Source organism: Haliotis rufescens, unplaced genomic scaffold (genome assembly GCF_023055435.1).
Source record: "Haliotis rufescens isolate VD_foot unplaced genomic scaffold, xgHalRufe1.0.p SCAF_3, whole genome shotgun sequence".
In the NCBI taxonomy this organism is placed as follows: domain Eukaryota; kingdom Metazoa; phylum Mollusca; class Gastropoda; order Lepetellida; family Haliotidae; genus Haliotis; species Haliotis rufescens.
Genome location: NW_025964001.1, coordinates 63,142,890 through 63,160,500, shown reverse-complemented (window position 1 = coordinate 63,160,500; position 17,611 = coordinate 63,142,890). Strand labels below are relative to the sequence as shown.

At 41.9% G+C, this 17,611-nt stretch overlaps 1 protein-coding gene across 3 annotated transcripts in view; it reads left to right on the top strand.

Moving 5' to 3' along the window:
- LOC124132436 (tectonin beta-propeller repeat-containing protein 2-like) overlaps positions 1-17,611 on the top strand; it is a 35,534-nt gene that overhangs the window by 2,201 nt on the left and 15,722 nt on the right. For all 3 annotated transcript variants that reach the window (XM_048403258.1, XM_048403261.1, XM_048403260.1), the window contains exons 2-9: positions 988-1,998; positions 2,753-2,881; positions 4,093-4,224; positions 6,148-6,311; positions 8,361-8,797; positions 9,615-10,277; positions 13,111-14,194; positions 16,224-16,436. In XM_048403258.1, coding sequence (XP_048259215.1) covers positions 1,099-1,998; positions 2,753-2,881; positions 4,093-4,224; positions 6,148-6,311; positions 8,361-8,797; positions 9,615-10,277; positions 13,111-14,194; positions 16,224-16,436 — 3,722 coding nt within the window. In that variant the 5' untranslated portion in view covers positions 988-1,098. The remainder of the gene's footprint in view (positions 1-987; positions 1,999-2,752; positions 2,882-4,092; positions 4,225-6,147; positions 6,312-8,360; positions 8,798-9,614; positions 10,278-13,110; positions 14,195-16,223; positions 16,437-17,611) is intronic.

The following is a 17,611-nucleotide window of genomic DNA, read 5'->3' as shown; positions in this document are numbered from 1 at the left end:
CCCAACTCACTCACTCACTCACTTGTTTCCCTGTCTGGCTCTGAGTCAGTATATACTGTGTCTGAGTGGGGTATCCATGTTAAACTGTTTATATGTTATCTTCATCAGATGAATGACTCTGCACTAAGCATTAGGGCTGTAACGATTCACGATACTTATAATATCATTGATACTATTAAAGGTACAGACGATACTTGATAGTCAGTTTGTGAAATCGTGATACGCTATAAATAGAACAAAAACTGATAAGAGTTATCTCCTGTAATGGCAGAAGTAGCATAGCACAACTTGTAGGCATGGCGGAACACGAGGACGTAGTGACAGTAGGCTTTACATTTAATCAGCAATAGAAACTAACATTTTTAGTCCACTAGGCCTTATAATGATAACATATAGCAAAACCCTAAAAATGGCAAATTTCTACTAGTCCTTATGATACCTTAACTATTGGGTAACAGACAAAGACAACAGGACTAGTGCCAATTTCTAATACTGTTTAATAACCATCCCTTCATTTAAAACTATTTTGGTCTTGTTTTTTGGTTAACAAGTTTTTGGTTTTTGAGATAATAATAAGTAAATGTATGAATATTTTTTGTCAAGGTGGTTCCATGCGATTTGACATAAATATGCGTATCGCTATATGTATCATTTTTTCCTATTTGGTGGTGTATCGTGATACCAGTGGTATCGTCAGTCTGTATCGTGAAATGTATTGTATCGCAAGATACCTGGCGATATTCAGCTCTACTAAGCAGTGTCAAGAAGGCAATCGTAGGAACAATAGCTAGTAGATCACACAATGTTATTGTCCATGTGTACATAAGATTACAAGTCAGTGATGTTCAGCAAGCCTTTATGAACCTACACTGAGTAAACACAATACACCTACAGTAGGCTTGCATTGAGAGGACTAGTAGTAGTAGTACTAGGCAATGTAAAGCATTATGCGTTTCACTGATGGGCCCTTTTTCTTGCTTCTTGCAGATGCTGTGACGATGTCGAGGCCTCAGTACACAAAGTGACTTGGACTATACAATGTGATTTATAGGAGCGTAGCTCCAGGACATCTGAGACAACCAACTTCCGTAGCACATCATGTCCGATGGTCGTAACTTGCAGGAAGATGGTGGGAAGGAGGAGGATTGTGTTGAAGGAACAGGAGGTGATTCCTCCCAGGAAGAGATGACGGAACGTAAAGATGGTTGTGAACGGAGACCAGCTGCTGCAGAAGCAACCGAATCGAACAAGTCAGACAATGATAAACCTGCTGATGAACCTGACTCTGCTGATGATGTGAAAGAAACAGATCCATCCCTCTCTGGGGATGAAGACAAGAAAAGAAAGACTCAAGGTGAAGGTCGTGGGCAGGATGCTGCTGCAACCAAACCTCTTGTTCCATCTTCAGAGTGTGATTCAGAGGGATTGGAACAATCTCAGAGTGTTGCCAGTGCTCCACAAGGAGAGAGTTCAGGGATGGGTCAAGTTTCTGGAGCTGGGGAGAAAGCTCATGAGGCTAGTTCTACCCCAAGAAAGAGTTCAGGGAAGGGTCAAGATTTTGGAGCTGAGGAGAAAACTGATGATGCTAATACTCTCCCAGGAAAGAGTTCAGAGAAGAATGAACTTTCTGGAGCTGAGGAGATAAATGCTGATGCTAGTGTTCTCCCAGGAAGGAGTTCAGGGAAGGGTCAAGTTTCTGGAGCTGAGGAGAAAGCTGATGAGGCTAGTGCTACCCCAGAAAAGAGTTCAGGGAAGGGTCAAGTTTCTGGAGCTACCGAGGAGAAAACCGATGACATGCCTATTCCAAGGGAGTTTGAACCTCTGTGGGGAATTCTCTCTCAGATTCCAAAGAAGGCTCAGCGAGGTCTGCTGATGCAGTGTGACCTCATTATGACCTGTGTGTCCGCAGACAAGTCGTACATTGCGTTGGGGACAAACATTGGCTTGGTGTTTCTCTATGATAGAAAAAAACACACTATGGATAGACTGAAGACTGATGTAAGTCTGGTTTATTGTTAAAGTTTGATGCATTACCCAGCTGCATAACCCAGCTGCATTACACAGCTGTGTTACCCAGCTGCATTACACAGCTACCCAACTGCATTACCAAGCTGCATTACCCAGCTCTGTTACCCAACTGCATTGCGCAGCTGCATTACCCAGCTGCATTACCCAGCTGTGTTACCCAACTGCATTACCCAACTGCATTACCCAGCTGTGTTACCCAACTGCATTACCCAGCTGCATTACCAAGCTGCGTTACCCAGTTGTATTACCCAGCTGCGTTACCCAGCTACATTACCCTAGGGCACAGTATATTATTTTTCTGATCTCAAAATTTGTGAGTCGCGTAAAACCTTGCAAGAGAAAACAATTGATGCAATATAGCCCATCAGCATTAAGCAACAATAAGATCGCATAATACAAACACATTCAGCTAATAATCTCTTTTTCTTGCTATATATTTTGGTCAGTATATACACCAGCACACAGGAGGTGATTTAAAAGCACATCTTCGTTTTGTAGGGTTAATTTCATACAAATCTCACCTTGAAATAAAGTTTGAAATCAAAACAAACAAAAAGATGTACTATATTGTTGTAATCAACAGCATTTGAACTTTTTGTTTATTACTCTTGAAAAAATTATGGTAAACTCATCCTTAAAACAAAACTATGATTGTTTAGCCTCATTAGAAGTTGAGATGTGGTGATTGTGGATGACTGTGTACTTACACAATCTGTGATTGCAGACACCCAGTGATGTTGTCACCTGCATCCAACTGCATCATGGGATAGACTACCAGCTGGCCGTCGGCATGGCGTCAGGTGCTGTGTGTATGTTCCTGCTGCCGTCAATGATGACAGGTCTCAACAAGCAGGTTAGTGATTGGTTGATACGGGTAGGTCATCAACAAGCAGGTTAGTGATTGGTTGATACGGGGAGGTTATCAACAAGCGGGTTAGTGGTTGGTTGATATGGGGTCATCAACAAGCAGGTTAGTGAATGGTTGATACAGGTAGGTCATCAACAAGCAGGTTAGTGATTGGTTGCTATGGGGTCATCAACAAGCAGGTTAGTGATTGGTTGATACAAGGAGGTCATCAACAAGCAGGTTAGTGGTTGGTTGATACAAGGAGGTCATCAACAAGCAGGTTAGTGATTGGTTGATACAGGTAGGTCATCAACAAGCAGGTTAGTGATTGGTTGATATGGGGAGGTCATCAACAAGCAGGTTAGTGATTGGTTGATATGGGGAGGTCATCAACAAGCAGGTTAGTGATTGGTTGATACAAGGAGGTCATCAACAAGCAGGTTAGTGATTGGTTGATTCAAGGAGGTCATCAACAAGCAGGTTAGTGATTGGTTGATACAGGGAGGTCATCAACAAGCAGGTTAGTGATTGGTTGATATGGGGTCATCAACAAGCAGGTTAGTGATTGGTTGATACAAGGAGGTCATCAACAAGCAGGTTAGTGGTTGGTTGATATGGGGAGGTTATCAACAAGCAGGTTAGTGATTGGTTGATATGGGGACATCAACAAGCAGGTTAGTGATTGGTTGATATGGGGTCATCAACAAGCAGGTTAGTGATTGGTTGATACAAGGAGGTCATCAACAAGCAGGTTAGTGGTTGGTTGATATGGGGAGGTCACCAACAAGCAGGTTAGTGATTGGTTGATACGGGGAGGTCATCAACAAGCAGGTTAGTGATTGGTTGATACAGGGAGGTCATCAACAAGCAGGTTAGTGATTGGTTGATACAAGGAGGTCATCAACAAGCAGGTTAGTGATTGGTTGATATGGGGAGGTTATCAACAAGCAGGTTAGTGATTGGTTGATATGGGGACCTCAACAAGCAGGTTAGTGATTGGTTGATATGGGGAGGTCATCAACAAGCAGGTTAGTGATTGGTTGATATGGGGAGGTCATCAACAAGCAGGTTAGTGATTAGTCTGCTAAGCATTGTGATGCAATTTCATTGCAACGATATCAACAATGTAGATATTGCTTGATCTCACCCAAGCGATATCTCCTGTGGGAGCCAGTTTTGGATGATAAATGATTTTACAGCCTGGTGTTGCCTTGCAGCTTCAGAAGTTCCATGTGAAGGACATGCACCGGTCCTATCTGACGTGTGTGGAGTGGAGCACTAACGGCATGAGGCTGTTCTCCGGGGACAAGAGCGGCACTGTCGTCACCACGGAGGTGGACTTCTATCAGGTAGGTCTGGGAGGTGGACTTCTATCAGGTTGTATTGGAAGTGGACTTCTATCAGGTGGTCTGGGAGGTGGAATTCTATCAGCTGGGTACAGGAGGTAGACTTCTATCAGGTGGTCTGGGAGGTGGACTTCTATCAGGTTGTATTGGAAGTGGACTTCTATCAGGTGGTCTGGGAGGTGGCCTTTTATCAGCTGGGTACAGGAGGTAGACTTCTATCAGGTGGTCTGGGAGGTGGACTTCTATCAGGTGGCTCTGGGAGGTGGACTTCTATCAGGTGGCTCTGGGAGGTGGACTTCTATCAGGTGTGTCTGGGAGGTGGACTTCTATCAGGTGTGTCTGGGAGGTAGATTTCTATCAGTTGTGTCTGGGAGGTGGACTTCTATCAGGTATGTCTGGGAGGTGGACTTCTATCAGGTGTGTCTGGGAGGTGGACTTCTATCAGGTTGCATTGGAAGTGGACTTCTATCAGGTGGTCTGGGAGGTGGACTTCTATCAGCTGGGTACAGGAGGTAGATTTCTATCAGTTGTGTCTGGGAGGTGGACTTCTATCAGCTGGGTACAGGAGGTGGACTTCTATCAGGTGTGTCTGGGAAGTGGACTTCTATCAGGTGGTCTGGGAGGTGGACTTCTATCAGCTGGGTACAGGAGGTGGACTTCTATCAGGTGGTCTGGGAGGTGGACTTCTATCAGGTGGTCTGGGAGGTGGACTTCTATCAGGTGGGTCTGGGAGGTGGACTTCTATCAGGTGGGTCTGGGAGGTGGACTTCTATCAGGTGTGTCTGGGAGGTGGACTTCTATCAGGTGTGTCTGGGAGGTAGATTTCTATCAGCTGGGTACAGGAGGTGGACTTCTATCAGGTGTGTCTGGGAAGTGGACTTCTATCAGGTGGTCTGGGAGGTGGCCTTTTATCAGCTGGGTACAGGAGGTAGACTTCTTTCAGGTGGTCTGGGAGGTGGACTTCTATCAGGTGGCTCTGGGAGGTGGACTTCTATCAGGTGGCTCTGGGAGGTGGACTTCTATCAGGTGTGTCTGGGAGGTGGACTTCTATCAGGTGTGTCTGGGAGGTAGATTTCTATCAGTTGTGTCTGGGAGGTGGACTTCTATCAGGTGTGTCTGGGAGGTGGACTTCTATCAGGTGTGTCTGGGAGGTGGACTTCTATCAGCTAGGTACAGGAGGTGGACTTCTATCAGGTGGCTCTGGGAGGTGGACTTCTATCAGGTGGTCTGGGAGGTGGACTTCTATCAGGTGGTCTGGGAGGTGGACTTCTATCAGGTGGTCTGGGAGGTGGACTTCTATCAGGTGTGTCTGGGAGGTGGACTTCTATCAGGTGGTCTGAGAGGTAGACTTCTATCAGGTGGGTCTGGGAGGTGGACTTCTATCAGGTGGCTCTGGGAGGTAGACTTCTATCAGGTGTGTTTGGGAGGTGGACTTCTATCAGGTGGTCTGGGAGGTGGACTTCTATCAGGTGTGTCTGGGAGGTGGACTTCTATCAGGTGGTCTGGGAGGTAGACTTCTATCAGGTGTGTTTGGGAGGTGGACTTCTATCAGTTGTGTCTGGGAAGTGGACTTCTATCAGGTTGTATTGGAAGTGGACTTCTATCAGGTGGTCTGGGAGGTGGACTTCTATCAGGTGGGTCTGGGAGGTAGACTTCTATCAGGTGTGTCTGGAAGGTAGACTTCTATCCTGAGATAAACAAGGCTATGTGTGATTGTAATTCTAGGCTTTATAAGGTGTCTTCTGCAACATATGTTTCTCTTTAATTATTATCATGCAACATTTCTTTCATTTTCAAGATGGGGATTTCTTTATTCATCATAATTTTATTTCTTTGACATAATATGTAAGCTGTTGGAATTCAATAATTACAAATGTTCTCAAGTCTGAGTATGTGTGGTAAACAAATCTTATGATACTTCCCCAGGGTCAGTGTAAGTCGACGATCCTCCTGATCGAGACACATGCTGAAATCATCCAGCTCCACTACGACCACAAGGTCCTTCTCGTGTCCACCAAACAACGGTCACTTATCTGTCGCCTTGACGACCGGGATCGCCTCACTCAAGTCGGACAACAGGACAGAAAGCTGTAAGTATAGGGATGTACTCTTCTTGATACTGAGGTGGTATAACCCATGAACATGAAGATCAGGGTTAGAAAAGGTCTTCAGCTGTCGTAAGGGGGGACTGACGGGATTTGGTGGTCAGGCTCGCTGACTTGGTTGATGCATGTCATCGATCCCAATTGCGTGGATCGATGCTCATGATATCAATCACTGGATTGTCTGGTCCAGGCTTGATTATTTACAGACCACCGTCATATAGCTGGAATATGTATGAGTGTGGCGTTAAACAACAAACAAACAAAAAACATTGTGGTATGTCTTGATAGTGAGGTAGTACAATATACATCTAGATATCTAGGCAATATATCTTGATATTGAGGTGGTACAATACATATCTTGATAGTGAATCTGATACAATACCTGTCTTGATATTAAGGTGGTATAAAGCATATCTTGATATCTAGGCAATATATCTTGATATTGAGGTGGTACAATACATATCTTGATTGTGAATCTGATACAATACCTGTCTTGATATTAAGGTGGTATAAAGCATATCTTGATATCTAGGCAATATATCTTGATATTGAGGTGGTACAATACATATCTTGATAGTGAATCTGATACAATACCTGTCTTGATATTAAGGTGGTATAAAGCATATCTTGATATCGAGGCAATATATCTTGATATTGAGGTGGTACAATACATATCTTGATTGTGAATCTGATACAATACCTGTCTTGATATTAAGGTGGTATAAAGCATATCTTGATATCGAGGTGATATATCTCGATAGCGAGGTGAAGCAATGCATATCTAGAGAGAGAGGTGATACAGTACATATCTTGATAGTGAGGTGATACAGTACATATCTTGATACTGAGGTTGTGATACAGTACATATCTTGATAGTGAGGTTGTGATACAGTACATATCTTGATACTGAGGTTGTGATACAGTACATATCTTGATTATGAGGTTGTGATACAATACATATCTTGATAGTGAGGTGATACAGTACACATCTTGATAGTGAGGTTGTGATACAGTACATATCTTGATAGTGAGGTTGTGATACAGTACATATCTTGATAGTGAGGTGATACAGTACATATCTTGATAGTGAGGTTGTGATACAGTACATATCTTGATAGTGAGGTGATACAGTACACATCTTGATAGTGAGGTTGTGATACAGTACATATCTTGATAGTGAGGTTGTGATACAGTACATATCTTGATAGTGAGGTGATACAGTACATATCTTGATAGTGAGGTTGTGATACAATACATATCTTGATAGTGAGGTGATACAGTACACATCTTGATAGTGAGGTTGTGATACAGTACATATCTTGATAGTGAGGTTGTGATACAGTACATATCTTGATAGTGAGGTGATACAGTACATATCTTGATAGTGAGGTTGTGATACAGTACATATCTTGATAGTGAGGTTGTGATACAGTACATATCTTGATAGTGAGGTGATACAGTACATATCTTGATAGTGAGGTTGTGATACAGTACATATCTTGATAGTGAGGTTGTGATACAGTACATATCTTGATAGTGAGGTGATACAGTACACATCTTGATAGTGAGGTGATACAGTACATATCTTGATAGTGAGGTTGTGATACAGTACATATCTTGATAGTGAGGTTGTGATACAGTACATATCTTGATAGTGAGGTGATACAGTACATATCTTGATAGTGAGGTTGTGATACAGTACATATCTTGATAGTGAGGTTGTGATACAGTACATATCTTGATAGTGAGGTTGTGATACAGTACATATCTTGATAGTGAGGTGATACAGTACATATCTTGATAGTGAGGTTGTGATACAGTACATATCTTGATAGCGAGGTTGTGATACAGTACATATCTTGATAGTGAGGTTGTGATACAGTACATATCTTGAAAGTGAGGTTGTGATACATATCAGGTTTAACTGGGCCAGACTCGTTTATGTAAGGCTATCATCACCAGGGATATTTATGTCAATGTGTTATTCTATGATGACTGCTGCTGAACTAAAACAACTCTCTTATTGTTTTGCAGTCTGGGAGGATTCGGCGCTTGTTTCATTCCTGGGCTGTGTAAAATCAGTGATGCTCAGATGTACGCATCCAGGCCGGGATGTCGGTTGTGGAAAGCAGACATAAATGGCTCTGTCAAAAACACATTCTTGTTCAAGGACCTTATTGGCAGTTCTAATCCTGACATTCCTCTCTTTAAAATGGAGAAGTCTATGGGCTCTCAGGAGCCCCAGTTCGGTAAACTGTATATCTATCGATCCACTCAGCTCATGACTTGGACTCCCTTGGGTATGTTTATCCTTGACCCTGAAGCAAATGTGATCATTGCTGGGACCGATCGTCTCGGCTACATCGCTGACGTGTCTGTGTGTGAGGATGAGATTTTTGTGCTCAGGCGGAACGTTGAATGCAGTCTCATCAGGATTGCAGAGAAAGCTGAGGTTCCATTGGTTAAAAATGGTAAGTGCTGAATGAATTTCTTTTGATGTTGAAGGACTTGAGGATACATGTTTTGTCAATCTCCTACCTGGTACTCAGGTATAAAATGTTATTTTGACCAAACAAGAACAGATTTGTGTTTCTGGTAACATGTAGGGAGAGTCCTTCTTTAATTATTTCATACTTTAAAATATTTAACACAGATGACTTGTCTGGAACTGATGTTAGTTGCAATATTTCTTGAATTTGTAGGTCAAAACAGCTACAATAGTGATGCTATGTAGAAACATCCAATTATTTTATGTTAAATGTTAAATATTAGGGGTGAAACGATACAGCAAGGTCATGATACAAAGGCCACGATACAATATGTATCACGATACACATATTTACATCAAATCACTTCTTGACTATAAATATTTCAGAGCAAGTTCATATTGAAAAGCTAACTGTAGATACATGTTCGTATCAGCTATTTTTAGCAGTTGATAATTACAAAAAAAAATTGCAAAAATTGCTGGGTTGTAAGTTTTTGTATTTAAGTAAGTTGTAATTATATGTTTACATAAGTGTGTTGTCTTGTATCAATACAGCAAAAAGCGTATCGTGTATTGCATCATTGCATGAAAACTTGTGATGCACTGGTGCACAAATATATCGTTCCAACCCCATTTTATTCTAGAAGAGTGTTCCAAAAAACACACTCATGCACTCAAATTGCACAGATAATTTGATCTCTGTGGGTAATGACTAACTCATGTTTTTTTATCTGTACGTATTCATTTATTCAGGTTTCCCTTCTTCCAGAATTCTGACAGATTGTTAATTATCTTTGCAGTACTGTCATCCGTTCCAGCTCACACGTCTGCTCATTCCCCTTCTGCGTCTGCTTCTGCTGTGTCACGTGACAGTCATGTGACCTCTGCCAACACTTCCAGTGGAAAAGCAGAAAAAGAAAGCAAACATGTCTCTCCTGGAAGTTTTATCAAAAAAAACATTTTGGGAAAATTTAAGTTCCTGGATTTAAAATCAGACAATCGTCCATCAAAGGAATCTGGCCTTCAGCAAGAAGTGTCCGTGAAACAGATGATCGATGATGATTATGATTCGTGCAAAGATGGACACAACTGTAGTGGCAGAGAAGCAATAATTACGTCCCCTGATCTCCCGCCTGTTGTGAAAATTAACTCCCCTGAATTAACGGCATTGCAGGTGTATGCGGGAGTTACCGGGTCGCCCATGTCTCCTGAAGCAGGTCATGACCTTTGTCAGATTACTACATTTGAGGCGCAATCAGGGGAGGTAATTTCCAATGATCCTGTACCCCAGAGTATCGCCTCTGGTGGTGAGAGACAAGGCCCAGAGACTTCAAGGGAGGGAGAGGATCACATGTCTCTCATCTCGGAGAGAATCCTGGTTAGCGCTAACAAGAAGATAGAGGTTGGAGACATTGTGTTCGCTCCCAAAACAAAGAAACATAAAAAGAAGAAGCACAAAACAGGTAGTTCTATTTTTCCTGGTTGCTGTTGCATTCGTCACCACTCACCCCTTTCCATAACCTGCAAGAAAACTCGTCCCCCTATCGATGAATGTTATGTGCGAAAATACGACAAAGCAATCAAAATGCGCGTATGACATCAAGTTTTTCGGTCAAAAAAAACCTCAGGAATAATTTTTGATTTTACACGTCTTGCATCTAAAATATACCCAATATACAGTTAAATGTGTTCAGTCATACTGTATAATGCTGCATGTCCCGATGTGTGATAAATTGCATCTGAAATATATAAAATGTGGGGAAATATACGTGCATGATTACACAATGAGCTGACAATTCTTTTAGCTTGCACTTAGACGGAACCCGTTTGCAAAAATGGCCATGAGAGGTGCACGAGTCGCTATTCCGCTTGTCCCGGAATAACATGAGTTGGTCACGAATGGATGAGTTTGATGCATTAACTGACAACCAACATAACTGACAATTTAAACAATCGGCTGGGTGCCCAGTCCACCCACTTACACCTGAACGATAGCTACATTCAAATCAATAGTTCCCTCATTTTTTGTCGGTAGTATAGATGCTGCAGCCAAGTCTACATATCAGCCAATTTGTCCCATTGTCGTTTCAAATATCTGAGGGGGCATGGGTGGCCCAGTCGTCTAAGGTGCCACAGTTCGCTGTGCAGAGTTGCATCCCTTGGGCACTCCAGAAACCTATGATTGTTGGTTCGAATCCCAGTTCGCCCCGATTATGTTTCTAGGTTTGTCAGCACCATATCCGTGCTTGTGGGTTTCACTGAAGTGGTAAACGTCTGAGACCTGCATCACTTGAGGCTTTCCTCCCAACATTAAGCTGACAGGCCATGATGTGACTGGAATACTGTTAAAAGCGGTGTTAAACATAACTCACTCACCGACTATCAGCCATTGAAAAAACTATCACACACCACTGAATCGCTGCTTTGGTCCATGCCCCCAAATATGTTTGTTTTGAAGGCCGATTACAAGGTGTGTGATTTCAGCACTTTCACTGGGACATTTACATACCTTTTATGATTGTTGTGAATTTTTCTCTCTTGGAACATATCTTTGAAAAGTGGCATTGACAACAAATTCGCAATCATTTTTTCCACTGACTTGAAGTTTAATATTGTTGTTAGATCATAATAGATACAAAATATGTGTTATAGAGAGATTAATACCATTATCTCGAAAATGAAAAGAGACACAACAGACTTTGTAATCTTAGTATGCTTCTTGTAAGAGCTGAACACTTGGGAACGCTTGGGAAATCCGATTTAGAATGAACCCCCAGCATCCTTGTCCGCCTTGATAGCGGAAGGTTCAGGGTTTGATCCCCGGCCGCATCATACCAACAGACGTAAAAGATGGTACTTGTTGTTACCCTGTCTGGCGCTTGGCATTAAGGGGCTAAAACAAGGACTGGTCGGCTTGGAGTCAGTATACTGTGTCTGAGTGGGGTATTCATGTTAAACTGCGGCATGGTATCTCAGTGTGCTAGCACTATAAATCGGCATCAGTCCGGACAAGTACAAGCAGCCACACACACACACACACATACATGCACGTCGCTATATAAGTGCAATAATCTTGGATGCGACGTTAAACCCCATTTCACCTCACCTCACACCCCAGCATCCTATGCTCGTCATAAAGTCAACTTTGAGGATTCGGTGGACATGGTTGGTGACTTAATTGCATGTCAATTGTATAGCATGCAAGGCTCATGCTCATAATATCAATCACTGGTTGTCTTGTCCAGATTTGATTATTCACTGCCCTGATACAAACAGACAGACTAAAGTACGAGTTGGCCCAAGAGGATCACTGTGTGTAATCTAAGTTATAATAACTGTATTAGTTTGTAATTCCTGGTCACAAGTAGGTTGTTTTTTCATCACCCTTGTCAGTTTTGCAAGAGATAAAAAGGAGTTTTTGTTTAAAAAAAAGAGCCATTACCTGACAACGCATTGTTTAAAATGATTACCGTATTCGACGTAATAAGCGCCCAGGGCGCTCTCAAAATTAGAAATAGGGGGGTCTTATTAGAATAGAATTTTGGTGGGAAAAACAGAGTTGAAAGATAAATTTCGTGGTTTATGCTGACGGCCTGACTGTTTATATACGACATATATTTTTCCAGAATTTAATTGCCCATAATTATGGGTGCATATAGCACACGAGTGCATATTATACACGAATAAATAAGTCTTGCGTACATTGATCATTCGGAAGGGGTGCTAATTGGGATTGTTCACTAGCCAATATATTAGCAAATATTGCCGTGGGCGCTTATTAGAGCGGGGCGCTTATTACGTTGAATACGGTATATTTCGATTTATGTCACAAGGAGTGGTGGGATGGCCCAGTGGTAACAGTGTTTACTTGTCACACTTAGGACCAGGATTCTATTCCCTACACAAGCACAATACGTGGAGCCTATGCTGGTGTCCCCCTGTCGTACTAAGACTTCAGGGGCGGTCGGGTAGCCTAGTGGTTAAAGCGTTCGCACGTCACGCAGAAGACCCGGGTTCGATTCCCGACATGGGTACAATGTGTGAAGCCCATTTCTGGTGTCCCCCGCCGTGATATTGCTGGAATATTGCTAAAAGCGGCGTAAAACCATACTCACTCACTCACTCACTCACTCACTCACTCACTCACTCACTAAGACTTCAGTAATGACAAAAGAGGCACATACATAGCCATGTCTGTTTGCAATAACGAAGTGATGTAACAGAATTGATAAATTGATCTCGTTTGGTTCATCTTTTATTATAATGCTATCTATGTGTTTTGTATCTTTACTGCAGAAAAGTCAACGGTCAAGGAAGAAGATGAGATTAGCCAGAACTCTGACACGAGCCAAACCATTGTTGATGAAACTGCAGACACAACTGATGCAGCAGGAGAGACAACTCCAAGCCCTGTGGACACACTTGAGATAGCAAATGAAATTTTGAAGAGGACAGCCGAGATGCTGAAGACAGAGTCAACTGAAGAAGATGTCGAAGTCGAGCGACAGGAATCTGTCGGAATGGACTCTCTGTCCTCTGTGGCCTCGGAGAAGATGCCGTCCCTCAACAAGACCCCAGAAACTGTGACTCCATCAAGCGAAGGTTCTGAGTTCAACCCTGCTAATGTGCCCTATACTTACAATGTAGATGAGAAAAGTCTGCCGGATGTCAACAGCACCGACTACAAGATTCACTGTCTGGGGAAAATGGCTCGCGAGTTGTCATCGGGCTATGGTACCGATCCTGCTCCAAGTGTGTCAGATGTCAGTGGACGAGATCTGTCCCACACCTCAGGTATTCTGTCACCTGTGTCCCCTTCCTCCGACCCTCTGAGAAAAAGGGACATCTACATGACCTCTGACACTTCAACTGAAGACTTCTACAAGAAATACATGTCTCAATCATCAATCGATTCCAACATCACGAGCCCCGCTGGTCTCAAACAGATCTCCCCGGAACCGGAATCGGATCAAGTCTCTCCCGAAGATGTTCCACCTCCTGCCTCTGCAGATACATCTTCAGCAGCAGATGATAAGGTGGCAGCCGGGACACTTCTCAAACTAGCCAACAGTTGGTCAGAGATCATCACGCCGACCAATGTGTACAGTTTGTGTGTGTCTGAGACACACGTCTGGTTTACTGACAAGAGCGAGAACATCTACTACAGCTCTCTGAGTGGGGTCAAGGGGGTCGTGTGGCGAAAGGCTAGCGGGCAGGCCAAGCAGATTGCCGTGTCCAGCAGTGGCTCCATCGTGTGGCGGCTCCAGAAGAACACAGTGTATGCTGGTACCAAGCTGAGTGCTCGAAGGCCCGAGGGGCTCAAATGGGTGGAGGCTGTGAAGGATGTCAGCTACATCAGTGTGGACGACAAGTGTGCATGGTAAGATCCTGTATATTTCATAGGCGGATCCAGAGAGGGTCCAGGTCCGGAATCCCCCTCCCAACTTCCAAACTTTGAAAGTTAAAAATTAAATATGTTGTAGGCAGTAAAATTATCTGAGAGAGGATTTTGATATTTTGGAACCCTCCCTTTCAAAAATGCTGTAACTCCCTTGTATATGATCACTTTTTTTTCAAAACACTTGAAAGATGTTTTGCTGAAGTAATGAACAGGAATAATAACATTTAAGCAAATTATGATTTGATGACTTTGTCTTTAAGTGATCAAGGGTTAAACATTTTACAACATCAATGTCAGTAATAAAAACGACTAATCTTGAGACAGAGTGTCATTTAAGACAGATCATGTCTTATCAGCTATGTCATACTATCTTCGTGGATGTATACAGGAATTTAATTTTGGAATCCAGATTAATTTATCAAGGGCGGATCCAGCATTTTTATAAAAGATGGGGAGGGGGGGGGATGATTTTTCTACGATGTTGTACATTTGGTTTCAAAAGGGGGTCCGGGCACCCTGGATTTGGACTCTGGATCCGCCTGTGTTTATTATACATGTTATAAGCCTTCATTGCTAATTATTGCTTTCATGCTGTTGGTCCCTGAAAGTTGAGTGAGCTCATGACGTGCCATGTTTGTCTTCATCCATTTAATGTCGTTCATAATCAAGATCTTCTCCCCAGCACCAACTGGACCAATGAAGGTGAATGACAACACCCCAATTTGTTTGAGGTTTCATCTTATTTTCTATGTCGATATACTCGCCATTTTTTTGTAAACATGTAATGAAATTTACTACATGAGTAGTCAACAATAGCTCAACAATATGTTCTGTTTTTTGCAATATTTTATACTTTGACCTTGATATGACCTTTGCTTTTCGACCATACTACAAGCTGAAACATCTAACATATTATTGCCATAACCCGGACATTTCTGTTGAAAACCTAATAAAATTTGGTATATTTTATAGATAGTAGTGGAGCTCAACACATATGTTCCATTTTTCATGATATTTATGAGCTTGACCTTTAATTGACCATTAAACTTTGACCATCCTCCTAAAGTCCCTCAAAATACATTTATTGCACCATACACATCCTATCCTCCGAGACCTCTGGACCAATGAAGCTGAAAGTACACCCGCTTGTTCCCGCCAATGATCACACCTGAGTTTGTTCAAAAGGTTTGACTCCAATATGGCCACCACCACAGCCATATTGACAATCTATTGATGACCATTTCAGTGATTTTGTACTGGAATAAACTTTGATACTTGACAAATGTTTTGGGTTTTTTTGCAATATTTTAGGTTTTTACCTTGTTTTGACCATGTTTTAGATATCTCAAAAGGCATATTTGTTTAAATAATCTTCTCTCCTGAAATTGCCAGACTGAGGGAGCTCTCCTACTGCTACAGGTATCTCAAGACCAATGGTGACGTGAAGTAAAACGTTTCATCATTAATTCATTCCTTCTGCTACAGGTATCTCAAGACCAATGGTGACGTGAAGTAAAACGTTTCATCATTAATTCATTCCTTCTGCTACAGGTATCTCAAGACCAATGGTGACATGAAGTAAAACGTTTCATCATTAATTCCCTCCTGCTACAGGTACCTCAAGACCAATGGTGACGTGAAGTAAAATGTTTAATCATTAATTCATTCCTTCTGCTACATATATCTCAAGACCAGTGGTGACGTGAAGTAAAGCGTTTCATCATTAATTCCCTCCTTCTGCTACAGGTATCTCAAGACAATGGTGATGTAAAGTAAAACGTTTCATCATTAATTCATTCCTTCTGCCTCAGGTATCTCGAGGCCAATGGTGACGTAAAGTAAAACGTTTCATCATTAATTCATTCCTTCTGCTACAGGTATCTCAAGACAATGGTGACGTAAAGTAAAACGTTTCATCATTAATTCCTTCCTTCTGCTACAGGTACCTCAAGACCAATGGTGATGTGAAGTAAAACGTTTCATCATTAATTCCTTCCTCCTGCTACAGGTACCTCAAGACCAATGGTGACGTGATGGTACAGAAGGGTTTGTCTGCGGAGCGGCCATGTTTCAAGTCCATGAAGGTTGACGGCCATGAACATCTGAAGTTGATCGTGTGTCGTGGAGGTGTGGTGTGGGGCATTACTGACAACCACAAGGTCGTGTACAGGTCAGGGGTCACTGAAGCTTGTCAGGAGGGAACAGAATGGAAGAAATGGGGGTGAGACATTGTTACCATGGTTACTGTAAAAGATTGATAACGTGTTCAAGAAAAGATCTCATGCTAGATTTCACAATTCAATGTTTGCAAGTCAAATGACTAGTTCTGATTATTGTCTGGTATGTGGTTATCAACATATTTGCAAGGGTACCCATTTGTACATCAACAAAGACTTTTTTAAGGAAAAGAATTTATGGATGTCAACTTCTTTATTATGAGGAACACGTTTCGCTGTATATACTTACTCCTTGAAAAGTTGATGACATGTGGATTTTCTGAGAAAATAAGAATCTTTACATGTTTTGAACTTAGAATGTTTATTTTACTTGAGAACTGCATGGATTCTTTTCAAATTTAAGGAACGCTTTCTATACTATTAGGAGAGGAGCAGTGCAAAGTTTGATTTTGATATGTGGATTTTCTGAGAAGATATTGTGTTTTTCATGTTTTGAACTTAGAAATATGTTGGAATTGAAATCAGGGATATTAGTGATCCCTGCTCATATTTTGCCTTGTTTTATAAAATGTAATTTGAAATAGATTTAAATATTTTTTTCTCGCATAATACACAACTGCTGATTGCTATCTTAGACGTCTTGTCTGCGAAACAATAAATTTGCTTGATGTTGGTACAAATTTACAAAATTTCAAACATTGTTGGGGTCATGTAGTCTCAAATTCCGAGTCTTCATTGAACCAATATATTTTTCACAAACTTATCCAGCCACAGATTACTTTTCACAAACTGTTGCAGGAATGAGTGATGGTTAAATAGACATAATCATATTTAACATTTAACTTGGTATACTTTCTTTTGCCACACAGTTTATGTATCTAGCATGGTACTATATTCATCAATTCTTTGATAAATCCTTACTGTCATAATATGGTCCTGCTCCAGTAATCAAATCAGTACCTTCAGATGAAGTTTGACCCGTGAAGATCTGGGGTAGAATAGGTCTTCAGCAACCCATGCTTGCCGTAAAAGATGACTTGTCATAAGAGACGACTAATGGGATCTGGTCATCGATCCCAATTGTGTGGATCGATGCTCATGATATCAATCACTGGATTTTCTGGTCCAGACTCGATTATTTACAGACCGCCGTCATATAGCTGGAATATTGCTTAGTACGGCGTTAAACAACCAACCAACAGATGAAGTTTATAATGTC